This window comes from Panicum virgatum, chromosome 9K (assembly GCF_016808335.1).
Source record: "Panicum virgatum strain AP13 chromosome 9K, P.virgatum_v5, whole genome shotgun sequence".
Taxonomy (NCBI): Eukaryota; Viridiplantae; Streptophyta; class Magnoliopsida; order Poales; family Poaceae; genus Panicum; species Panicum virgatum.
The window spans coordinates 11,954,011-11,980,004 of NC_053144.1; the positions used below are offsets into that span (position 1 = coordinate 11,954,011).

Genomic DNA, 25,994 nt, shown 5'->3' on the forward strand with positions numbered 1-25,994 from the left:
CGATGCATATGGACCATGGAAAAAAAAAAGTATGGTGTACTGTTATCACCAGCAGCCACTTGCAACTGGCCAGCCGAAAACCGAAAGCGACGCAGCCTATTTGCCGTCGTTCTACGCATACTCTGATAAACAAACTATTCCTAAAACAGTTTGACAAATACTACTAGTGTCGGGTACCACAATTAGGGACACCCTAATTGGGGTACTAAGATCGCTTTAAAAAACACAAACACCTGTTAAAGCAACTGGGCCCACGAAGGTCCACGGCCTGCTTCCCGTCCGGAGGAAAGGAAAGGACTCAAAGAAGCCCAGCGTACGGCCCATTCACATTCCCCTCGAACCCACTGAACAATCTCCGCCTCGTTCGAGGGTCCCTCTCGGTTCCGCTGGGCAATCTCCGTCTCGCTCGAGGGTAGCGAAACTACCCCCGAGCAGAAAACCAATCTCCGCCTCGCTCGAGGGTAGCGGATATACCCTCGAGCGGGTAACTTATTCTCTGCCTCGCTCGAAGGTCCCTCAATCACGCAACGCACCTCCGCCTCGCTCGAGGGTAGCGGATCTACCCTCGAGCGGTGTCTCATCTCCGCCTCGCTCGAGGCCGTCTGTCGGCACAAAGGACAAACGGCTCCGCCGCCCAACCGCTCGCCGTACGAAGGCATTCAAAGCTAGCCACTCCACCACGGCTTAAAGGACGGGCGGCGTCAGGCCGCCACTCCCACAGTAGATATGACCGGGGTCCCATCCGCTGACTCTGGTCACCACACCGCCATCCCGGACGCTGTGGCAGCGCCTTGGGACCTGCGACGCGGGACAAGACAGGCTCGGTACTGCTCCCGCCGACCTCCCGGACTCGCCTCCCTCTGGGGAAGGGGTCCGGCGCATCACACACGGGTGGGGTCCCGGACCTCCCCCCTCCTCTCAGAGGACCGGGACCTCCACGTGTCCCCCGGGCCTTCTAGTGTGCACGCCTGCGTCCCAACCAGGTGGTCCGGAGCCATCCCGCGCCATAACTACCGCCGGAACACTACAGGACGAAGGACGAAATCCAGGACGACAACAACGCACGCCGCCTTCCCACAGTGTACTTCCTACAGTATCCGACCACTGTAACTCCGCGATTCAAGGGAAAACGACGACTTCCATGCCCCCACTCGTGTACACCACCCCTCCTTATACCTATAAAAGGAGGAGGTGGGCTTCCTTCACCGGGGGCTGGCTGATCTCCCTGGTCTGGACTCTAGTCTGCTTGGTCTCTCTGGCCTCTCTCCTCAAGAGGACGCGCAAGGTCTACAGAGCACTCATCTCCACCGACTCCACTCTTAGCCGAGACTTGGGAGCTTCTCTCCCTCTCTCGCCTCGCTTGTACCCCCTACTACAAACACTCCGGGTGCAAGATAATACAGTGCCCTCGCACACCCCCTCTGCTGGACGTATGGCCCCGCGGCCGGAACCAGGGTAAACCGTGCGTTACTGTGATTGCCTCTTGCATCATCATCTGGGACGAGAAAACACGCAGCATTCACCAGTTGGGATCCGGGCCCCCGGGCCGGGACACCGACAGTTGGCGCGCCAGGTAGGGGACCGCGGCGTGTCATTTTTTCTCTATTTTTCCCATTTGATCTCCAGGGATGGCGAGCAGATCCAACCCATATCCCATGGGTGTCTCGGATCCGCTCCCCGCTGGGTTTGTGATCTGGTTCGGGAGTCTCGAGTTCAGAGCGACCGGCAACGGTTACCTCATGCGGCTCCTCTCGCCCAGACGCAACCCCATCGCTCCGACTACGCCAGCCCGGCGCGACAGGCGCTCGGGTCAGCGTTCGCGACAAGCGCGCGCGGAGCGTCGTCGCACGGCACGTCACAACTCCTCCACGTGGGTCGAGGCTGGCATGTCGCAACCCACCATCGAGGCGAACGGGGTCACCGTTTCGTCACCGCGTGCCTCGGCATCATCTGTGCCGGCACCGTCACCTGCAGCGGCGCTAATGCCTCCCAGGGGGGCTCGACTTCGCCCTCGCCCTTCCCCTTCGGGATGCGCAACACTGCCGCTCGCACTTACGCCTCTTCAATCAGCACTAACCTCACCGAGTATGAGGATCTGCCGGGTCATCATCTTCTATCGATCCGCAACCTCATTGCGTCGTCCCTCGACGAATCCTACCCCGAGACGGCGAGCTCGATCGCCGACGACGTCAACTTCTTCATGAACAACTTCGCGGCCGAGGAGGCCGAGGACTACTTCGGGGTCTACGACCCCGACGCTCTTCGCTCGTTCCAGCTGGCGACGGCCTACTGCCTCACCTGCTCCGAAGACTCCAGCGAGGGGGATTTTGATCCTTCCCGGGAGTGCTTCATGGTGGACCTTGCGGACGAGCAAAACGACAACGCCCCGGGCAACGACGGGGAAGCCGGGGCGGACGCGCGGGCAAAGCAGCCGGCGAACCCGCCTGCAGCACCTTCCTCGTCAAGCTCGGCGGCGCGACAGGCCCAGCTGGCGCAGCTCAAAGAGCTTCAAGCCAAGCTCGACGAGCAGCGTCGGCAAACCCAGGAGCTGCGCGCCGCACTTGAGCAGCAGCGTACCGCGCGCGGTACACATGCCCAGGCGGCGGGACGAGTCGCCCGGGAGCGCATCCTGGCCGACGCCGACGTCGACAAATCTCCGGAACTGCAAACGGCGGGCGAGAAGCTCGTCGCTGCGGCTTACCTACTCCAAGCTATGCCCGAGCCATCGACACCTTCGGGCCGCAACCTGCGCCGCGAGGCACAAGAGCTCATCGAGCAAGCTGCCGTCCAGCAGGCCGAGAGTTCTGCGTCTCGCATGCGCTCGAAGGCCCCGGAGCAGTGTGATGGGACGGCGCACCAGGACCGTGAGGTTTCTGTGCACACACCCCCAGCGGGGAGGGGCAAGACAGCCATAGTGCCCGCTGCGAGGGCACCCTCGGTGCACGAGCGCATCGGGAGAGTTCTCGTAAGGGAGCGAATCCGTGACACTCGCGGACACGCCGGCGACGGCGACGCCCGCAACGTCATCGACGGCAGGAGGTACACCCCTCGACGGGGTGGACGCTTCGACCCCGAGCACGACAGGGGTGAGTCACCAGAGCCTCCGGGCACCCGGGTGTTCAGCCGGGAGTTTCGAACCGCGCCTTTTCCCCCGCGCTTCCGACAACCCAACACCCTCGTCAAATACTCGGGCGAGACTGATCCTGCGGTCTGGCTTAACGACTACCGCCTAGCATGCCAGCTAGGCGGCGCGACGGAGGACGCGGCCATCATCCGCAACCTTCCTCTCCATCTTGCTGACGCCACACGAACGTGGCTCGAGCACCTGCCTGCGAGCCAGATCCACGACTGGGCCGACTTGGTCCACATCTTCGTGGGCAATTTCCAGGGCACGTACGTGCGCCCTGGGAACTCCTAGGACCTCAAAGGGTGTCGTCAGAAGCCCCGCGAATCCCTGCGTGACTACGTGCGGCGCTTCTCCAAGCAGTGCACCGAGCTCCCCAGCGTCACCCACATCGAGGTCATTAACGCTTTCCTCGAGGGTACGACGTGCAGGAATCTGGTGCATGAGCTCGCGAGAAGCCGACCCGTTAATACCAACGAGTTGTTCGACGCTGCCACCAACTTCGCCGCCGGCGAGGAGGCTGTTGGTGCCATCTTCGACGACAAATCGAGCAAGCGCAAGGACGATGCGCCCGTGGAGGGCGGCAGCGTCAAGCCCAACGCCCCCGCCAAGAAATTGAAGCGGGGGAGGAAGGGAAAGAAGCCGGTCCCACCAAACCAGCGTGAGTCGGGGCGGGCGGAGGACTCCGAGGAGGCCTTCGCTGCCGCCCCCAGACCGCAAAGGTCCTCGAGGCCCCCCTCGAGGTGGCGGTGGCCAGTTCGACGACATGCTTAAGAAATCGTGCCCTTACTACAAGGGGCCGGTCAACCATACCCTCGAGCAGTGCGAAATGCTCAAGAAGTACTATAACCGCGTCGCACATCGCGACGAAGACAAGAAGAAGGATGCGGGCGACAAAGGTGGAGATGACGAGTTCCCCCCAGTGGAGAACGCCTTCTTCATCTTTGGAGGAGCAATGACGAATATGACTTCTCGGCAGCGCGAGCGCGAGCGCCGCGAGGTCTTCTCCGTCACCAAAGCCACGCCATCCTACCTCGACTGGTCGAAGGATACCATTGCCTTTGGCCGCGAGGACCACCCCGACTACGTCCCGCATCCGGGACGGTACCCGCTCGTTGTCGACCCCATCATCGGCAACACCCGCTTCTCCAAGGTGCTCATGGACGGAGGCAGCGGCCTCAACATCATGTACACCCCAACCTTGGAGCTCATGGGGATCGGACTAGACAAGCTTCGCCCCAGCAAGTCGCCATTCCATGGCGTTGCGCCGGGGAAGCGAGTCCAACCCCTCGGCCTGATCGATCTGCCTGTGTGCTTCGGCACAGCAGCCAACTTCCTCAAGGAGGTACTCACTTTCGAGGTGGTGGGATTTCGAGGGTCCTATCATGCCATCCTTGGTCGTCCTTGCTACGCCAAGTTTATGGCCGTCCCCAACTACACCTACCTCAAACTCAAAATGCCGGGTCCAAAGGGCGTCATCACCATTGGCTCTTCGTTCGAGCACGCCTACGAGTGCGACGTTGAGTGCGTTGAGCGCGCGGAAGCTCAAGCGGAGGACGAGGCCCTCGCAGCCACCCTCGACAAAATGGCGAGCGAGGCCTTAGACTCCACGCACCGACACGCCGGGAGCTTCGAGCCCGCCGAGGGTATCAAGAAAGTACCCCTCGACCCAAGCCACTCCGACGACAAGGTGTTGCAGATCAGCGCCACCCTCGACGACAAATAGGAAGTGGTGCTCGTCGATTTCCTCCGCGCCAACGCAGATATCTTTGCGTGGAGCCCCGCGGACATGCCTGGCATACCGCGGGAGGTCGCCGAGCACTCTCTTGATGTCCGACCCAACTCCAAGCTGGTGAAGCAGCGCCTAAGACGCTTCGACGAGCTCAAGCGCCGGGCGATCGGCGAGGAGTTGCAGAAACTTCTGGCGGCCGGATTCATCAAAGAGGTATTCCATCCCGAGTGGCTAGCTAACCCAGTATTAGTGAAGAAAAAGAGTGGGAGCTGGAGGATGTGTGTAGACTACACTAGTTTGAATAAGACATGTCCGAAGGTCCCCTTTCCTTTGCCACGAATCGATCAGATTGTAGACACTACTGCGGGATGTGAGCTCTTGTCCTTTCTTGATGCTTACTCCGGTTACCACCAAATCAAGATGAAAGAGTCCGACCAGCTCGCGACTTCTTTTATCACACCTTTCGGCATGTACTGCTACGTTACGATGCCCTTTGGCCTCAGAAACGCCGGAGCCACCTATCAACGGTGTATGCTCCACGTTTTCGAAGACCATCTCGGGTGCAGCGTAGAAGCATATGTCGACGATATCGTTGTGAAATCCAGGAAGGCAGACGACCTGGTTGCTGATCTCAGGATCGCATTCGACTGCCTACGGGCCAAAGGGGTAAAACTAAATCCTGAGAAGTGCGTATTCGGGGTGCCTCGAGGCATGCTCTTGGGTTTCGTTGTCTCCCAGCGGGGCATCGAACCCAACCCTGACCCGACCCGAGACTTGAAGGGGGTACAGAGGGTCATGGGATGCCTAGCGTCCCTTAGCCGTTTTATCTCGCGTCTCGGCGAGAAAGGCTTACCCCTGTACCGACTCTTGAGGAAAACCGAGCACTTCACGTGGACCCCCAAAGCTCAAGAAGCCCTCGAAAGGCTGAAGGCATCTCTCACTCGAGCTCCCATTCTCACACCGCCTACGGACGGCGAGCCCCTCTATCTGTACGTAGCCGCGACGACCCAAGTGGTCAGCGCGGTGATCGTGGTCGAAAGACAAGAAGAGGGCCATGCTCAGCCCGTCCAACGACCAGTGTATTACATCAGCGAGGTGTTGTCTGAAACTAAGACGCGCTATCCACAGATTCAAAAACTGCTCTACGCAGTGGTTTTGGCTCGGCGCAAGCTGCGCCACTACTTCGAGGCTCACCCCGTCACCGTGGTCTCATCTTTCCCCTTGGGAGAGATAGCTCGCAACCGGGAAGCCGAGGGTAGAATTGCCAAATGGTCTGTGGAGCTGATGGGAGAAACACTCACTTACGCCCCTCGCAAGGCAATCAAGTCCCAAATCTTGGCTGACTTCGTGGCTGAGTGGACGGACACTCAGCTACCCCCATCGCAAATCCAGGGCGAATGCTGGACTATGTACTTTGACGGGTCGGTGATGAAAACCGGCGCCGGTGCCGGCCTCCTCTTCATCTCACCCCTCGGCGAACACATACGATACGTAATCCATTTGCATTTCCCTACTTCGAACAACATGGCGGAGTATGAGGCCCTCCTTGGTGGCCTCCGCATTGCCATCGAACTTAGCGTCAAACGCCTCGACATACGCGGGACTCTCAACTTGTCGTCGATCAAGTCATGTAGGAGTCTAGCTGTCACGACCCGAAGATGGAGGCGTACTGCAACGCAGTACGCCGCCTCGAGGACAAGTTCGACGGCCTTGAGCTCAATCATGTCCCGCGCAAGTATAACGAGGACGCCGACGAACTGGCCAAGATAGCTTCAGGGCGGACCACCGTCCCCCCGAACGTCTTCGCTCGCGACATCGCCAAGCCCTCCGTCGAGTTCAATCAACCGACGGAGCCAAGCCCCTCGTCCGCCCATGGACTTTGACCTCGGGACCACCTCCTCGGACGAGGCCGAAGCAATGGAAGTTGACGAGGCCCCCACTTCGCAAGACTGGCGCGTCCAGTACCTTGACTGGATAGTTCGAGGGATCTTACCCTCGGACCACGCTCAGGCGCGACGCCTCGCCAGGCGGGCCAAGTCCTTCGTCCTAATCGACAATGAGCTACACAAGCGTGGCCCCTCGGGTGTCCTGCAACGATGCATCCCCATCCCCGAGGGCAAGGAGCTGATCCGCGACATCCATGCTGGCGTCTGCGGCCACCACGCCGCGCCACGCACCCTCATGGGTAACGCGTTTCAGCAAGGCTTTTACTGGCCCACCGCGGTCGCCGACGCCACTGACGTCGTACGGACTTGCGAGGGTTGCCAATTCTACACTCGAAAAACACACCTCCCGGCTCATGCCCTGCAGACGATCCCCATCACATGGCCGTTTGCTGTGTGGGGACTGGACCTCGTCGGTCCGCTAAAAAAGGCGCCCGGGGGCTTCACCCACTTGCTGGTGGCGGTCGACAAATTCTCCAAGTGGATCGAGGCTCGACCCATCGGCAAGATCAAATCCGAGCAAGCAGTCCAATTCTTCACTGACATCGTCTTCAGGTTCGGGGTCCCGAACTCGATCATCACCGACAACGGCACCCAGTTCACAGGCAAGAAGTTCTTGGCGTTCTGCGACAGCTTCCACATACGTGTGGACTGGTCGGCTGTGGCACACCCGCGGACGAACAGGCAAGTAGAGCGTGCCAACGGCATGATCCTCCAAGGACTAAAACCAAGAATCTTCAACAAGCTGAACAAGTTTGGCCGGAGGTGGCTCACGGAGCTACCCTCGGTCATCTGGAGCCTGAGGACGACCCCGAGCAGAGCCACGGGCTTTTCTCCGTTCTTCCTGGTCTATGGTGCCGAGGCTATCCTCCCCACTGACTTGGAGTACGGATCGCCGAGGCTCAAGGCATATCAAGAGCAACGAAACCAGCGAGCTCGCGAAGACTCGCTGGACCAAGTGGACGAGGCTCGAGACATGGCGCTCCTCCACTCTGCGCGCTACCAACAGTCCTTGCGAAGGTATCAAGCGCAGAGGGTCCGGCGCCGAGACCTCAACGAAGGGGACTTGGTGCTAAGGCTTCGACAAGACAACAGGGGCCGCCACAAGCTCTCACCTCCATGGGAAGGACTGTACATAATCGCCAAGGTGCTCAAGCCCGGCACGTACAAGCTGGCCAACGAAAAAGGCGAAGTCCTCACCAACGCTTGGAATATACAACAGCTACGTCGTTTTTATCCCTAGAAATTTCAAGTTTTTGTGCATTTGCTCGTACTTGTATCTTCAATTTCCCAAAATAATAAAGTACGCTTTACTGGCTTGTTTTTGGGAACTGTCCGGGCCCTCGAAGGCTAGGATGCGCGTTAACACTGAGGTACGCCCGGCTTTACCTTCGGCAAAGCCGAGCCTCCCTCGGGGGCTATTACGGGGGGAACCCCCGAACGTCCCCAAAAAGTCGCCAATGTTTTTCGAAATATTTCCGTCTCGACCCTAAGTTTCTCGTATCCTTGGAAAAACGGACGCGAGGCGTAAGCAACTACGGTACGGGGCCGGCCGAGTCGAGGGGCCGCCTACGCCTCCGGGATACGGCACCCCCCCTCACCACCCTACGCCTACGTTGCTTATGAACGTGAACTTCCTCGCAGATGTTTATCTAAGTCGCATACGAAGAACACGGAAATAAAGTAAAGAAACACAGGCTCGAACACACAAGGTCTCGATGGGCCACACATTCAAATTATGAAATCTCTTATACTCATAGGATGCGATAACAAAGTGCGACTATGACATAAACACTAATCTATTTACATGGGCTTCGAGGCCCAACTGTTCTACAGGCTACCATCCCCCCTTGCGGGTCTTCAGGGGCGTCGAATTCGGCGATGGGAGGGATGTCCGCCTCGAGCTTCTCGGCAAGGACGGTGGCGAACTCCTCCGCGGCCGCGTCGGCTTCATCCATGATGGCCGATGCGGCGTCCGCGTCAGCATCATCGGGCACGACGTACCCCGACGACACCCTTTGGAGATCCATGAGGTAATGCGCCGAGGCCACGGCGAGAGCCCGCAGGACACCGAGGTGGAAGGTACTCTTGGCGTGTTCGGCAATCCGGCCGCCTAACGCGCGAAGGCGGCTGATCACCGAACTGCCCGAGACGGCACCATCCCCCTCAAGCTCTTGACACACACTCACGGCGGTCTGCTCCAGCTCAGCAAACTCCATCTGTGCCGCCGTGAGCGCGGTGTGAACCGCTTCCTTCGCCGCGGTCTCGTCCGCCACCTTTTGCCTCAGCTCTGAGTAAAGGAAATCAACATTAGCTACGAAAAGAAACAAATCAACGGAAAATCGAAGGTACTCGCCCGCCATGTTCTTCTGCGCCTCCTCCCTCTGGGTACGGGCGGCCTCCTCGAGCGAGGACAAGGAGGCTTCTTTTTCCTTAAGGCTAGCCCCCATGTTCTGGAGGGCCACCTCCCTCTCTTCGAGGGCCACACCCTGTTCCTGGAGGGTCCCGGCGAGCGCAACCATGGCCACCTCTTTGTGGAGGAGCTCGGCCTTCTGCTGCTCGAGAGTGGCGCTGAGGCGTTGCAGCTCGGCGCTCTGCGCCTCAGCCTCCCGAGCTCTATCCTCGAGCGCCGTCCGAAGGCGCTGCAGCTCGGCGGCTTGCGCCTCGGCCTCCCGGGCCTTCTGCTCTGTTGCCGCCCTCTGGGCGTCCCGCTCATCGGTGACCCGGGCCAGTTCCTCATCCAGCGCCTGCTGACGCGCCCTCAGATCGGCCATTTTTGTGTTGGCGTCGATATTTTTGAGCACCAGCTCGGCGTTGTGTTGCCCGAGCTGGCTCATCTGGGAGTACAGCCGGTTCATCTCGACGCTCTTCTCGCGCGAGATTTCCCTCAGCTGCTGCAAAGGGGAACGGCGTGGGTGAAGACACGTAAAACTAAAACCAAATCCGATCAATTTTCGGCGGGAAATATTTACCTGGCTGACCTGGTAATCCGCATTCTGATGAAGCTGATAAGCGCGGTCGAGGTCCTGCAAGATCTCGCGCCCAACGCCCATCTACTTGTTCCAGGCCTCCTCCTCCTCCTGCTCCTTGCGAAAGAACTCTCAGGGGACACCGGACGGGACGATAACCCCGAGGTGGCTCCCCTCCGACGCCCCCGCTTCAAGCACGCCCGCGCTGGCCGACGCGAACTCGGCAATATGTGCGGCGGCGCTCGCCGCAGCAGCGGGGTCGATATCCATCGAGTCCCCGTACTCCTCGCTGCTGTCTGGCAGCTCCACCACCGCCGTTGCGCCCTCCTGCGCCGTGGGCACGGGCACTATCGCGACGGTACCCTCGTCCCGGGCCTCGGTGGGCTCCGAGATGGGGGCTCCTTCTATCTCTGGCGCCTCTTGTGCCATGTCCTCTGCGAGGCCCTCGCCCTCGACCCTCGGGGGCTCATGGACGAGAGTATCCTCCTCTGCGCCACCGGCAGGGCACTCCTGCTCGCCCCCGCCAGCTTCTCCTTCCGTATCCAGTCGGGCGGCGCGGGCCGCGTCGCCCTGACCGGCCTCAATATCGATGGCCGCCTGGTCGGCGCCACCGGCACCGCCCCGGCCGGTCCCCTCGGCATCGTCGGCCTGAGCAGTCGCTTCGGCGCCACTCTGGCCGGCGTCGCCTTCCTCTTGTGCCCGAGCCTGCTGCGCCGCCCGGGCCCCTCGGGCCAGGGCCTCTCGTAGCCTCGCGGCCGCCGCCTCGAGATCCACAGCAGGCTGGGGTTGCGGTGCCGTGTGCGGCGTGCTGCGCGCCCCGGTCTTGAGAGCCTTGGCCGGGGCGAGCTGCACCGCATCTTTGGGAACGGCCCCGGGGCTGAAAATCAAGAGACGCGAGTTGAGCAGGATCGAGAAATCCACCAGATACGCAACAAAAACAAAATCCAAAATACTTACCCAGATCGAGCACTCATGCTCCGCTTCCTCGTGGCGCTCCTTCGAGCCCGGGGCATCGAGCCGTCCCTCGAAGACTGCCCCGAAGGCGCCCCCCTCGTGTCGGCCCGGCGGCTCGAGGCTGCCAGCACGGACGACTCCTCTCCCGCCGCAGCCTCGGCGCCACGGATCAGCACATGGGGCGCGGGCGTCTCCTCGGCTGCCGATGACGGGGATGACTCAAGCACCGCAGCCTCGAGGGAGGGATTCGCCGATGGCCCCCCTGCGGCCCTCGGCTCCACTGGTACCACGGTCGCTCCCTCTTCCTCGTCCCACAGGTAGAACGGTGGGGGGCTCGCGCCCTCTCCGTCCCTCCTCGGAACGTAGTCCTCGGGGTCCGAGGCCTCCTCCTCATCCTCCTTCGAGGACTCGGGTGTGGCGGGCCGCGCCTTCCCCTCCGAGCGAGCGAGCTTGCACGCCTTGTCGTGCTTCGCCTTCCTCTTCCTCTTCCTCTCGGCCTTTGTCTCCGCCGCGTCCTTCCGCCTCTTCATCTTCTCCGCGTGGAGGCGATTGATCAGGCGCTGTTCTGGGACCGGGGGCCTCGAGGTGCCGCACCTCAACCCCTGTAAAAACACACCGGAGAAAGGGTCAGGAAAGGGGAATTATACGACGCACGACGAGTTCGAAGCCAAAACCCACCAGGGAAATATACCCCGGCTCGGGGCGCATCTTGATCCTCCAAAGATCCGCGGGATCTTGGGGAAACTCTGCCACCGCGTACCTCGCCCTCCGGGCGGCGTTGGTGTGGGAGAGAAGCTTGCTCGACGTCCTCGAGCCTTCGACCTCGCTCCCGGGGGTGAGCTGGTAAATCGGCAGGGCCCTCTCCACGAGAGGGATCACCCTCTGCCGGTGAAAGTTCGCGATGACGGCCGCCGCTGTCAACCCCTTCCTCGCCAAACGCGCCAGCGCATCGGTGAGGCCCTCGAGCCTGGCTTGTTGCGCCGGGGGCGACACCCCCCAGTCCCACTTCGCCGGACGCTCCCGAAGAACCTTGTTGGTAAATGCCGGGAGCGTGCCACTGAAGTTTCGAAGGTAGAACCACCCTCGGCTCCACCCGGAGTTGTTCGTCGTCATCTTGCTTGTGATGTAAAGGTTCCTCCGGTTCGGGCGGACATGAAGCGTCAGGCCACCGGCGCGCGCAAACCGCCTCGGCTGGTTCCGCACGTTTTCGACGAAGAGCTCGCCGCGGAACAGGTGGATCCAGAGATCCCAGTGGACGTCGATGCCGAGGTACCCCTCGCAGACGGCGACGAAGACCGCCGCCTGCGAGATGGAGTTGGGGCTGAAGTTGTGCAGCTCCACTCCGTAGTACTCACACAGGGCCCTCATGAACTTGCTGACGGGGACGCCGAAGCCCCGTTCGTGGAGGCGCACGAAGCTTACGACGTAGCCCTGCGGGGGCTTCGGCTCGGTCTCGTCCGGGTGCGGGGAAATCCACGCCGGAGCCCCCAAGTCCGGGTTCCGCGGCAGCAGCCGCTCGGCGACCAGCTGCTCCAGCACCGCCTCGGTGGCGGAGGACTTCCCCCATGGCAAGGGCTCCTGGATGTCCGACATCTCCGAGAGTCGAGGGGGGATGCGAAAGGGAAGGCTCCGAAATGGCTAAGTCTCTCTCTCTCTTTCTCCTTTCTCCTTCTCGCTCTTGGCTATGGGTTCAGGAGGCGACGGAGGCAGAGAAGGCGAAACAGGATGAAGGCAAATGGCCAGGTGAACCCAAAACGCCCACTTTCTCTTCGTATTTATTCATCTAGTCGGGCGCATCCGTAGCCACGGCCTAAATCTACCGCATTGAATGCGGTAGATTTTGCTATCGCTGACGGATGGGCCCCACGACCGCGGAGTCCCCCACGCGCGCACGCCGCAATAAATGCGGCACGGTAACCGGCGGGCGCGGCGCGACTGTTGCGCTATCCCATCCGTCAGCCGCCTCCCACGCCGCTTCGTTTGCCCGAGGCTGTCGCCTGAAAAGGCGCGCCCACACCGTGCCGCACAAATCGGGCCACGTCGCCAGCTACCGGCGGAAGAACCGCGCGCGCGCGTGGCTCGCGGCTCTGCAACGTTTTCAGACCACGACGGAATATTCCTTCATAGGGGTCTCTCTACCCTCGAAGGAATCGCATTTCGAGGCCTTACTGATCAGGGGGTCGAAGCCTGGCCCTTCAGGGGGTTCGACAGGCGCCCCAGATCACCAGAGTCAGGGACTGCGGGGATGTGCCATACAAGCTACCCTCGAGCGCGGAGTTCGAGACATCCTACGCAGTGTTCAAGGCCAGTCGAGGGTGCCTAGAAGGGGGATCCCATTGAGGGAGAGCATCGAGCCCTCGAACCCTACCGAATGGGTTCGAGCCCCGCCTAGCGAACCCTCGCGAGCGCTTTATGAGACGTGTCTATGGACCACGAGCCGACCCCTATCGAACGGGGCACGGACGTCCGCTTGAACAACCCGCTAATAGCTCACAGAAGCAGCCATAGCTCGCGGCCCGGGCATGGGTAGCATGGTGTGCTTCACCCCTCCTCCCTGCGGAAGGGCGACGAGGGTCGTAATCAAAGTCGAGGGTTTCTCCGGAACGCCTTCACACGGGCCTGGGCTCGGGGGCTCCCCGCACGCCACGGTGCAAACCACACCCTCGAATAAGTCGACGACCGTCCATTGTGAAGCTCCATGTGTCTGATCAAACCCTCCGCTATTAACGTACGCTCCCCTAATAGCTAAGCGGAACGCCGGGTCGTTGTACCAGCACTAAGAATGCCGAGGCCGGCTGAAAAAGTGCCGATGCCGGCTGAAAAAGACGCTGGACGGCCATCCCAGTAAAGCTACCCAGTGGGACAACGTTTGCAACCCTTGGACGAGCACAAACGCTCCTCCAAGGCCTCGGGGGCTACACCCGTGGGTGCGCTGACGCGCCCCCGCGAAGGAGACTTCACACATATTCGAGGGTCGTAACTCTATGTACACCCCTATACCCTCGGTAATCCTCCCCGCAGAGGAGAAAGGGGACTTTATTGCTCAATACGAATAAAGATTACAAACGGTTACCGGCACGAAGCCATCGAAAGATACAAACATGTTGCCACCTACGTGGCAATTTTCCCTGTCTTGGGGAGGAGCGGGCGACGAAGAAAGGCACCGGGCCCCTAGCTGACGCAACAGCGAGGCTGCTAGGGATGCGAGGACCAGCCCCCAGACCACACGGGTCCAGCGGGATGCTTTCCTCGCAAGCCTTCTTCTAGCATCTCCTCCACCGAAGACCATGCGGGGGGTCGAGCTGGCGGACAGCGCCCTCCGCACCGTCTCCCCGAGAGCAACCTTGTCGCCTGGGGGGACGATGCAAAGAACAGCCGCCCAACCTGGCACGAACGCCATGGTCAGGCGTCTCCATCCCCTTCAGGCTAGGGGACATCGCAGAAGCAGGATCCCACGGGCCCAATGCTCTTCTGCTGATCCCACTGAACCTAAGGGATGGAGCGCACGCCCACTCCGGTCTTCCCCAACCGCTCGCAAGCATTCCTCTAGCGCCAAAAGCCTAAAAAAGCCAGGCCACCCCATCTGGGGGCTGGTCACAAAAAGACAAAGGAAACATTACAAGAGTTGGGCAACGCTGGAAGAAAGAGCTGGGAGGATGGAGAAGAAAGGGAACCCCACGACCCCTATTTATAGCTGCGCCGGGCACAAAGCTTCACGATTGGCGAAGAGCGGAGGCTTGTATCGTCCGTGACGACGCGCCACTCCACGAACAGAGGATGCCCTCGGTCACCGCGCCGAGAAGCGACCGAACGAAATAAAGCGGAGCTGATCCCCTGGACGCCAAGCGGTGCAGCGTTGGCTCTGGCCGGCTGCCCTCGAACGGCGCGCCGCAAGGCGACCAGGAACGCCGGGGCCAAGGCCCTGCGTGCGGGGCAGCGCGACGAAAGCGCCAGCTGCCAAGCATCGGGCGCCACCGTCGCCCTGGCCCCCCTCAGCACACGGACACGTTTCGTCCTTCAAACAAACAAACAAAAGGGCACGCGCCTCGAGCACCCTGCCCGCAGGCGCACTACCCCGTCTGACGAGTTGTCACATCCGCCGGGCCGGCGCCCAGGCGCGCCTGGCGGGGGCACGGCAGTCTCCGATCACATCAAGGGAGAAATCGCCGAAATACCCTTTGGCCGAATCCCTTGACTCGACCAAAGCCTCGGGGGCTACTGTCGGGTACCACAATTAGGGACACCCTAATTGGGGTACTAATATCGCTTTAAAAAACACAAACACCTGTTAAAGCAACTGGGCCCACGAAGGCCCACGGCCTGCTTCCCGTCCGGAGGAAAGGAAAGGACTCAAAGAAGCCCAGCGTACGGCCCATTCACATTCCCCTCGAACCCACTGAACAATCTCCGCCTCGTTCGAGGATCCCTCTCGGTTCCGCTGGGCAATCTCCGTCTCGCTCGAGGGTAGCGAAACTACCCCCGAGCAGAAAACCAATCTCCGCCTCGCTCGAGGGTAGCGGATATACCCTCGAGCGGGTAACTTATTCTCTGCCTCGCTCGAAGGTCCCTCAATCACGCAACGCACCTCCGCCTCGCTCGAGGGTAGCGGATCTACCCTCGAGCGGTGTCTCATCTCCGCCTCGCTCGAGGCCGTCTGTCGGCACAAAGGACAAACGGCTCCGCCGCCCAACCGCTCGCCGTACGAAGGCATTCAAAGCTAGCCACTCCACCACGGCTCAAAGGACGGGCGGCGTCAGGCCGCCACTCCCACAGTAGATATGACCGGGGTCCCATCCGCTGACTCTGGTCACCACACCGCCATCCCGGACACTGTGGCAGCGCCTTGGGACCTGCGACGCGGGACAAGACAGGCTCGGTACTGCTCCCGCCGACCTCCCGGACTCGCCTCCCTCTGGGGAAGGGGTCCGGCGCATCACACACGGGTGGGGTCCCGGACCTCCCCCCTCCTCTCAGAGGACCGGGACCTCCACGTGTCCCCCGGGCCTTCTAGTGTGCACGCCTGCGTCCCGACCAGGTGGTCCGGAGCCATCCCGCGCCATAACTACCGCCGGAACACTACAGGACGAAGGACGAAATCCAGGACGACAGCAACGCACGCCGCCTTCCCACAATGTACTTCCTACAGTATCCGACCACTGTAACCCCGCGATTCAAGGGAAAACGACGACTTCCATGCCCCCACTCGTGTACACCACCCCTACTTATACCTATAAAAGGAGGAGGTGGGCATCCTTCACCGGGGGCTGGCTGGCTGATCTCCCTGGTCTGGACTCTAGTCTGCTTGGTCTCTCTAGCTTCTCTCCTCAAGAGGACGCGCAAGGTCTACAGAGCACTCATCTCCACCGACTCCACTCTTAGCCGAGACTTGGGAGCTTCTCTCCCTCTCTCGCATCGCTTGTACCCCTACTACAAGCACTCCGGGTGCAAGATAATACAGTGCCCTCGCACACCCCCTCTGCTGGACGTACGGCCCCGCGGCCGGAACCAGGGTAAACCGTGCGTTACTGTGATTGCCTCTTGCATCATCATCTGGGACGAGAAAACACGCAGCATTCACCAGTTGAAATCCGGGCCCCCGGGCCGGGACACCGACAACTAGCATCCAAATTACTTCACACGAAACCCCAAATATGGCTGTGCACTGTTTCACTACGGTAGCCGCATGTTCTCAAGTTACAGCAATGCTGGAAACTAGGCAGTCAGAGTTATGTACAGAATCCAAGGTTATACGGTGCTTATGACTTTAAGAGGGAGCTGATTCAGCCCCGTCATGTAGAGCACAGCAGACGGTTGCCTTATGGTGTCCCTGGTACACCCTGATGGCCTCTCCGGTTGACATCGTCCACAATCTCGCAGTTGTATCAGATGAAGCTGCATGGCAGAAAAAAATCATCCGATTAACTCATGAATTATATGGAACATAGAGTGATGTAAGCTGTAGTTTGTACCGGTAATCAAATAAGCACCATCAACTGAGAACACGCAATCCCAAACCCAGCGTTGATGACCTGATAAATTGAGAGCCCACGATGTTTCAGGATCACATTTAGAAAATTTTACAAGTTTTGGTTAATTTGTTGAAAAACACTCAAACACATTACCTACTAAAGTTCTTTCTAACTTGAAGCCATCAACATTCCAAATTTTTACAGTGTTGTCAGATGATGCTGTCGCAAGATACCTACAAAAGTTCCCGAAAGAGCACGTGGTACTGAGTTAGTGAGTTAAGCGATTCTTGAGCTATGTTGAGCAGACGGCGCATTAGAATGGAATATTACTGTCAAATGCATTTTGATAAATGGACAGCTATGTAACGAGCACATTACCTGTTAGGATCGCAGAATTCTGGCGAAAGAAGGCACTTTAGAATGTAGCCATCATGAGCTTGCAATTTGTGAAGGGGTTCAAAGCAGGTAATTGTCTGCGTAAGACTTAAATCAGTTTGAAAAATCTATAGATCACAAGTGACCATGTACGGCTGTTTGGTCAGTACAACTGACTGACCTGTGTACCCTTAAGTAGGCGCCAAACATAACATGTCCCACGGTTATTTGCAGCAACCACCATACTCCCATCCCACATGACTGTCAGAGATCTTACAGCAGTATCCACCTCTGGTACCTGGATAAATGGAATCAACACATCAATTATGTTCTTGGGTATCACCTACCCCAGAAGAACCATAATAAGGATTTTTTTGACTCACCAACTCACAGCTGCATGAGTTAGCAGCCAAATCCCACACACGTATGTTTCCATTTTGATCACCAGATATTAGTTCTTTCTGAAAATTTGGGGATACAATGTTACCAAATTCAAACGGCAAGAAATCAATATAATAGCACATGGAGAAAAAATGGGAAACGAGAATTACCTCAAGTGCTGAGACATTCTAATAAATACTATTCAATTTATGTATAAGATGAAGTTACAAGGGACTCTGAAGATCAACAGAGGGAGACTTGGGATCTATTACACAATGGAGTTGCTTATAAAACTACCTAAACTTTTGCTTAAAGCAGTTAGCTGAAAGCATAACTTCCAGAGGCACAATAACATAAGCCTTGTAGCACAGCACCACAGGACACAGCACAGTTAGTATCAACTGAAATTTAATCTTTTAGAGCCACAAAAAAAAAACGCCGAGGAACTGAAAACTGAATTTTAGCAAGCCAATGGAAATAGTAGTAGAAACCCGTGTGTGTTATCATTAATATGCCTAGTCAAACTGTATCACCAACTCTTGTTTTTTTTTAAAAAAAAACTGTATCACTGGTTAATGCTAAGGAGAGAATAGTCACATGTATTCCTCCAAACCCTAGAAGGGTGGGATACATAGTTCCTAAACATGGGCCTCTGGATGGGCCTCTATACATGGGCTCAATATACTCCAACCCCCCCCCCCCACAGTCTGAACTACCGGCGCAGCGGTGTTCAAGACTGGACAACAAAAAAGCTAACACCCCCCCGCAGTCTGAACTACCGACGCAGCGGTGTTCAAGACTGGACAAGAAGAGAGTACAAATAGAGTACAAAGGGCAAATACCCCCCCGCAGCCACAACTAGCCACCGGCTACGTTGAGGCTGGATCAAAACTCCGAGAAGGTCGAGGAGGGCAGCCCCTTGGTGAAGATGTCAGCAAACTGGGAGATAGTCGGGACATGGAGTACCCGAACATCGCCGATGGCGACTCTGTCGCGCACGAAGTGTAGGTCGATCTCCACGTGCTTCGAGCGCTGATGCTGGACGGGGTTGGTGGAGAGGTACACAACGCTGACGTTGTCGCAGTAGACGAGCGTGCTCTTGGCGAGCGGGCTGTGAAGCTCCGCCAAGAGCTGTCGTAGCCAGGACGCCTCCGCCACGCCGTTGGCGACAGCCCGGTACTCCGCCTCGGCACTGGAGCGGGAGACAACCGGCTGCCGCTTGGACGACCAGGAGACCAGGTTGCCGCCCAGAAAGACGGCGTAGCCGGAGGTGGAGCGACGAGTGTCCGGGCAGCCAGCCCAGTCAGCGTCGGTGTAGACCACCAGCTCAGCAGAGGACGAGCGGTGCAGTACCAGGCCGAGGTCCACAATGCCACGGACGTACCGGAGGAGACGCTTCAGCGCAGAAAGGTGTGACTCCCGGGGATCATGCATATGGAGACAGACCTGCTGAACAGCGTAGGTGAGGTCCGGCCCGGTGAAGGTGAGGTACTGCAAAGCGCCGGCCAGACTCCTGTAGCCAGTAGGATCAGCCACCGGATCACCCAGATGAGCAGACAGCTTCGCCTGAGTGTCGACTGGAGTGGAGCAGGGCTTGCACTCAGTCATCCCAGCCCGCTCCAGAATATCGAGGGCGTACTGCCGCTGGTGAAGGAGAAGACCAGACGGGCGAGGCTCAACAGTGACGCCCAAGAAGTGGTGGAGCTGACCGAGATCTTTCATAGCGAACTCCTGCTGCAGAGAGGAGATGACACTCTGAAGCAACTGCTGACTGGAAGCTGTGAGCACAATGTCATCGACATATAGCAGCAGATAGGCAGTCTCATCCCCACGGCGGTAGATGAAGAGAGACGTGTCAGACTTGGCCTCGGTGAATCCCAGTGTCATCAAAAACGTGGCGAACCGAGAGTACCAAGCCCGAGGAGCCTGCTTCAGACCATAGAGAGACTTGTTGAGCCGGCAGACCATATCCGGACGACTCGAGTCCACAAATCCCGCTGGCTGATAGCAGTAGACAGTCTCGGACAAGGTGCCGTGAAGAAACGCATTCTTCACGTCCAGCTGGTGCACAGGCCAAGTGCGCGAGAGCGCAAGCGAGAGGACCGTGCGCACCGTAGCGGGCTTCACGACCGGGCTGAAGGTCTCATCATAGTCCACACCAGGTCGCTGAGTGTGCCAGTGTGCCGTCAGCCCGACGCTTGTGCGTCCAGATCCACTTGCCAGTCACCACATTGCAACCAGACGGACGCGGCACGAGGTCCCACGTCTGGTTGGCAAGAAGAGCCGCGTACTCCTCTTCCATCGCGCGACGCCAGTGAGGATCCGCCAAGGCGTCGCGGACAGAGGAGCGTACCGGAGAGACACGCGGCTCTCCCTCGGTGGCGGAGAGAGTCGCGGCCTGGGACGCCATCCGCCGAGTCACCATGGGATGTATATGCCGAGGATCCCGATGGATGACCGGCGGGTGGTACACCTCCGGCTCGGCTCGAGAGGGAGCCGGAGGTGGCGGCGGCGGCGGCGGCGGTGTCGGCGTCGCAGGTGCCTCTGGAGCAGGAGGCGGTGCCGGTGTCGACGCCGAACGACGCCGGGACACGTGCACCGGCTCAGCGTACCGCTGCGGTGTCGGGGTCGGCGCCGAGCGGCGCCGGTACACCTGCACCGGCTGAGCGTACCGCGCAGGTGCAGGGGAAGGCACCAGGGCCGCGCGTGGCGCAGCGGGTGACACCGGGTCCGCGCGCGGCATGACCGGAGGTCCGGGGACCGCGCGTGGCGCGACCGCGGGCACCGGGGCCGCGCTTGGCGCAGCAGGGATCACCGGAAACGGTGCCGGCGCGCCGAGAAAACCTGCAGGAAAAGGACAGACACGTAACGGTGGCTGAACCACCGGGTCAGACGGAAACTGAGACTCCAGCTCGGGGTCAGGAGAAGGTGTAGAGGAGGTGGAGCAGGGGAAATCCGACTCGTCGAAGACGACGTGTCGGGAGATCAGGACGCGGCGAGTGGTGAGGTCAAAGCATCGGTACCCCTTGTGGTCAGGGGAGTAACCGAGGAAAACACAACGAGTCGAGCGGGGCGCCAGCTTGTGAGGAGCGGTGGCGGAGGTGTTAGGGTAACACGCACACCCGAAGACCCGAAGGTGGTCGTAGCGAGGAGGGGTACCGAAGAGAGCGTGGTGTGGAGTGGGGGCAGGAGAAGCAGTGGACGGAAGGCGGTTGAGCAGGTAGATGGCGGTGTGAAGGCTCTCAGCCCAGAAGCGCGGGGCAGGGAAGCCTGGATCAGAAGGGTGCGCACGATGTCGTTCGTCGTGCGAATCATCCGCTCAGCCTTGCCGTTCTGAGGAGAGGTATACGGACAAGACATACGCAGCTGAACACCCCGAGACAGGAAGAAGGAACGGGAGGTGGAGTTGTCAAACTCCCGCCCGTTGTCACACTGGACGGCCTTAACGGTGAGGCCGAACTGAGTGGACACCCAGGCAAAGAAGTGGAGGAGGGTGGGGAAGGTCTCAGACTTGGCGCGCAAAGGAAACGTCCAAGAGTAGTGCGAGAAGTCGTCGACCACCACCAGATAGTACTTATAACCAGAAAGGCTAAGTACCGGAGAGGTCCACAGGTCACAGTGAACAAGATCGAATGCACGCGTCGCATGCGAAGAAGAAGAGGAAAAAGGGAGCCGAACGTGACGACCGAGCTGGCACGCATGGCAGAGGGGCTGAGCAGGAGCCCTAGTACCAGGAACATCGGTACTACGACCGAGCTGAGCCAGAACGTCGCGGCCAGGGTGACCAAGACGACGGTGCCAAGTGGTGGAAGACGGCGTCGCGGCAAAAGCGGCAGACCAAGACAGCCAGGGCGAAGAAGAAGACGAGAGTGGTGCAGCGGAAGAAGGAAGGCGAAGGGTGTAAAGGGGCCCCGTGCTGTCACACCGGAGTAGCGGACGCCGGGAGGCCGAATCCTTTACAGTGAGGCCAGAAGAATCAAACTCGATGGAACAAGAATTGTCAGCTGTAAACTGACGAATGGAAAGAAAGTTATGAACCATCTGAGGAGCAACAAGGACATTGGGAAGACGAAAGGAGCCAGGAGCAGAACCCACGGCAGTGACAGGAAGGCAAGGCCCGTCACCAACCATGATGGAAGAAGGACAAGAGGGGTGTGGGGGTCGGACAGAAGAGAGGATACCGACATGTGGGGTGGTGTGGAAGGAGGCACCCGAGTCGGCGATCCACTCGGTGCTGACCGGCGGCGTCCGTCCCATGGCGCTGAAGGACTGCGCCAGTGCGGCCTGGTCCCACCCCCTAGGCCAAGGCAGCTGCTGACTGGGTGGGGCGGGCGGTGTCCAGAACGGCGCGAACAGGGGAGCAGCAGCGGCGAGCATGGCCGCGGCGGGCGCGACAGCCTGAGCCTGCGCGGCGTGCACGGGCGCGACAGCTTGCGCAGCATGCGCGGCGGGCGCGACGGCCCGCGCGGCGGCGAGGGAGGCGGCGGCCCGCGCGGCCTGCGCGGCGTGCGCGGCGGGAGCGACGACGGCCACAAAGGCGGCGGCGGCGGCCAGGTCTGCGGGCGCGACGGCCGGAGCCTGCGCGGCGGCGAGGGAGGCGGCAGCCGCGGTGGTGTGGCCCGCGCCCTGGAGCAGAGGAGGGGTGCCCGCGCCGTGCGGACCGGCGGCGGGCGGGGCGCGCCAGGAGCCGGCGGCGGGCAGGACACACCAGGGGCCGGCGGCCGGAGCAAATCCGGCGGCGCCCACAGCCCCGGCAGCGCCCGCGGCGGCAACAGCGAGCAGGGGAGCAGCGGGAGTGGCGGCGGCAACGCACTGCAGGGCACCTGCGAGCCCGGCGGCGGCGCCCACGCCCGGCTGCAGGGGCGCCAGGGCGGGGGCCGGGGCGCGCCAGGGACCGACGGGCAGGGCAGCGGCCGCTGCAAGGCCAGAAGCAGGGGAGGGATGCACCTGCATCGCCTGCTGCAGGGGAGCTGCCTGCTGCAGGGTGGCGGAGCTCTGCTGCAAGGGAGCGAGATGCAGGGGAGCTGCCTGCTGCAAGGGAGCGGCCTGCTGCAGGGCGGCGGAGCTCTTGTGCAGGGGAGCTGCCAGCTGCAGTGGAGGAGGCTGCAGGGCGGCGGTGCTCTGCTGCAGTCGCTGCACGGCGGCGCTCGCCCACGCGCCTGCACCCGCGGCGGCGGCGGCAGCAGCTGCGGGATCTGCGGTGGGGCCATCCGGGGGCGGCAGGGTAGAGACCAAGGCGGCGGCCGGCCTGGACCCGGCACCCGCGCTCGTGCCAGCTGCTGCAGGCTGCATGGCGGCGGCGGGCTGGATCTGCGGCCAGGAGCCCGCCGCGTCCCAGGCAGAGGAGGGGGCGGCGCCAGGAGAGCTCAGCCCGGCAGCAGAGGAAGATGAGGGGAGGGGGGGAAGGAGGAAGGAGAGAAGAGGGACGGCGCCGGGAGGGGCGGCGCCGGCGGCCGGCCATGGCGGCCAGCGGCGGCGGCTGCTGGCTAGGGAGGAGGAGAGGAAAAGAATTAGTCTGATACCATGCTAAGGAGAGAATAGTCACATGTATTCCTCCAAACCCTAGAAGGGTGGGATATATAGTTCCTAAACATGGGCCTCTGGATGGGCCTCTATACATGGGCTCAATATACTCCAACAGTTAACATCAGGCACCACAACTAAATGTTGAAAGCTATGTGTACACAGGAAAAAAAAAGTTTCACATTTGCATGCATGCAGGCGCTATGTGTCAGCATATTGCAATACAGGTTTGTCAAGGGAACTGAAAATTCCAGTCATTACCTAAAGACAGTATTGAAGTATGCAGAAGACAACAACAGAATAAAATGATGCTAACCTGATTTGGGTGTAGGACTACTGTGTTGACAGCTGCTCGACTTTCATATTCTCGCTGACAAGTCGCGGTCCTGGAACCAAAGATGCACAAGAACAAAGACAAATATCAAAGGCATAAAATGAATTATGGTCGGAAGATTGGTAGCATAAGCATTGTACATAAATTAGAAGGGTAGTAGCAAATTCTCATATAAGAGGTTGTATGAAATGTGGATGGTTCAGATTTAGATATCACGTGGAGGTATTGTTCATAGATGATTTCTTAATTTTTTAGGGCCTATCATGCTCTTCCATGTGACATTTGTTTTTCCAAACATATAGTCCCTCCGAACCAACCTGATGGACTATATGGTGGATTGGTGGGTTTGCATGATAACACCTGGAGATGGATTTGCAATGAATTTTCCTCCTACTTATAACTTAGTATAGTCGTTGAAAATTACACAAGAATAGCAGGCCAAGAAAAAAAAGGTTTGCAACTCTAGAGATTGGAGCCAACCAAGACAAAAGGTTTTTGAAATCTCACCGTAAATCCCAGATTCGCACAGTACCATCCTCTGAACCTGAGTACATCCAGTTACCATCACAATGGAACCCCACAGCCATAACATTACTAGTATGTGAATCATAGCTAATTACCTGCCAGGTGCATTCTGATTAAATATGGAAAAGGAAATGATGGTCCACAATGGCTGCTGTTGTAAACAGATACATACCGGTTGAGGGCTATTTGAGTTAACGTCAAAAAGACGGATATGAGGGTTGCCAGCAGCAGCTAAGAAACGCTTGTCTGGGGTTATCTCAAGGCGATTAACTTGCTGCAAATGATAGGTTACAATACACATGAGGTACATAACATTGGTATAAAACTAGATTGCTCTAATCTTAAAGCGAATCATCATAGCCCAAGCTTTGGTCCATAAGTTACTATGGGTAAGTAGAACAATTTTTGTTTTGTTGCACAGCATGTCAATGAAGATAGGCTCAATTTAACCATCCAAATCAGCCTCATTGGTTTTGTAGCATAAAAAATGCAGACCAAGATCATATATTCATATTAAGCCAAGATTCTTATAAAGAGTACATCTACAAAAAACTTACTGCGGTTATCAAAATGAAAGAAGAAAATATAGGAAACGTGATTATAACAAACAGCAGTAACTTGGCATCTAATAATGATTTGTTTTCACCAGTCAAAAAAAAGGAATCAATAAAGAAAACATCTTATCTGCTACTCCCTCTATCTCATAATGAAGACGTATTTTGATTTGAAAATGACAAAGTTTATAAAAAAATTGAGCAATGGTTAGTCAAATTATATCTGGACTTTGTGTACAAAAATTGCATCATATACTCGTGTTTGAAGGGGTTTTATGAGAAAAAAATGATTTTCTAGCAACTGACAGTATATCGCAAGAGAAATTAAAGGTCAAATTTACCTTCTAAGACTCTCCTAAAAACACTAGCCTTACATTGATGGATAGACAGATGGAGTATATGCAAACAGAATGACAAGGGTTCTAATAACCCAGAGTCAATACTTACAGAGTCTGGGTACTGAATCGTGCGATAACAGCGGCCACTCTTGGCTTCCCAAAACCTGATTGTGTGATCATAGCTTGCAGTTGCAAGAATGACAGAAGGTTGCGCCATTTTGCACCTTTAGCCTGCCAATACATCAACACTACAAAATATGGGGGTGCTCCTTTGGGTATTCTTCTAGAGGAAAATTATGTTAAACACTTCATTTGTTGTACCTGTACCACTAAACCCTGCTAAATTCATAAACCCGTTGGCTCGAACTGATCCACACAACCAGTAGTTCAGATACACCCACCAGTGCATTCAAACTGACAAGGCCCAGGGAATAGGGCACGACGCCTGAGCAGTCACACTTACAGGGGCTAGCGGAGGCGAGGCGGCGAGGATGCTGGATGACCAGCGGCGGTTGCGAGCCCCCGCTGTCCTGCGGCGCTGGCGCAGCCCAGGCGCACCGCCGGGTGGCCCCGTGGAGGGCCTCGGGTTGACTGACGCTGACGTGCCGCCGGCCGTCTGGATCGGGAGGAGCAAGCGCCGGGCGTCGGCGGCGGCGGTGGCTGTGGGCCCACGTTCCCGTGGCGGAGTTGTTGGGACTGGGCTGGCATAAAGAACTAAAGAAATCGCACGCTAGTTTGCGTGCGGGCTGGAAAGCTGGACTGGTTCTCAAAAAAGGGGGAAAAAAGTAGGACTGGTGAGAGACTTCGTTGTGAATGAAAGCCAAAATAAGCGAATGATAGTTAATGATTATAAAAATGATTCTCTATTTTCTTCTATGTTTTATCTGTGGTTACGTTAATTTTCTTAGGCTTTACATCTGTGTATAGGATTGATGAACGACAAATGTACCATATAGGTCTTTCGGAAAAAAAAACAAATGTACTATACAAAATAATTCTATCATATACAGTTACAGGTTGTTCGGCTTATCTTGTCTTGACTTATCTCGGCTTGTTTCGGTTTATTTCCTCTCACAGAATACTATTCATTCTACCAACCCTACAATATTCATGCGGTCAGTCGAACAGGCTCTTACAGAATCAATACAGAGGTATTAGATATTATTTTCTACTCCTCTGTTCCCTCTATTCTTAAATATAAATTGTTTTAGCTTTTCTAAATTTCTAGAATTTTTCTCGTACATAGACATAACATACCTTATATCTAGATGCA

At 58.1% G+C, this 25,994-nt stretch overlaps 1 protein-coding gene across 3 annotated transcripts; it reads right to left on the reverse strand.

The window, feature by feature from the left end:
- Positions 1-135: 135 nt before the first annotated feature.
- On the reverse strand, positions 136-25,450 carry LOC120648334 (target of rapamycin complex subunit LST8-like). 3 transcript variants are annotated; one of them, XR_005664905.1, is made up of 13 exons: positions 25,185-25,450; positions 25,043-25,087; positions 24,831-24,952; positions 24,002-24,103; positions 23,812-23,924; positions 23,287-23,356; positions 17,450-17,527; positions 17,248-17,364; positions 17,070-17,164; positions 16,845-16,924; positions 16,692-16,751; positions 16,339-16,614; positions 136-163 (listed from the first exon to the last, which is right to left on the reverse strand). XR_005664905.1 is itself a non-coding variant. In XM_039925076.1 (11 exons), exons 2-11 carry the CDS (start codon positions 24,936-24,938, stop codon positions 16,487-16,489), a joined length of 951 nt encoding a protein of 316 aa, XP_039781010.1. In that variant the 5' UTR covers positions 24,939-24,952; positions 25,185-25,450; the 3' UTR covers positions 16,335-16,486. The 3 variants fall into 3 exon arrangements, 1 of the variants encoding a protein (XP_039781010.1); XR_005664904.1 differs by lacking the exon at positions 25,043-25,087; XM_039925076.1 differs by lacking the exons at positions 136-163; positions 25,043-25,087 and having other exon boundaries at positions 16,335-16,614.
- Between the last annotated feature and the right edge of the window lie 544 nt (positions 25,451-25,994).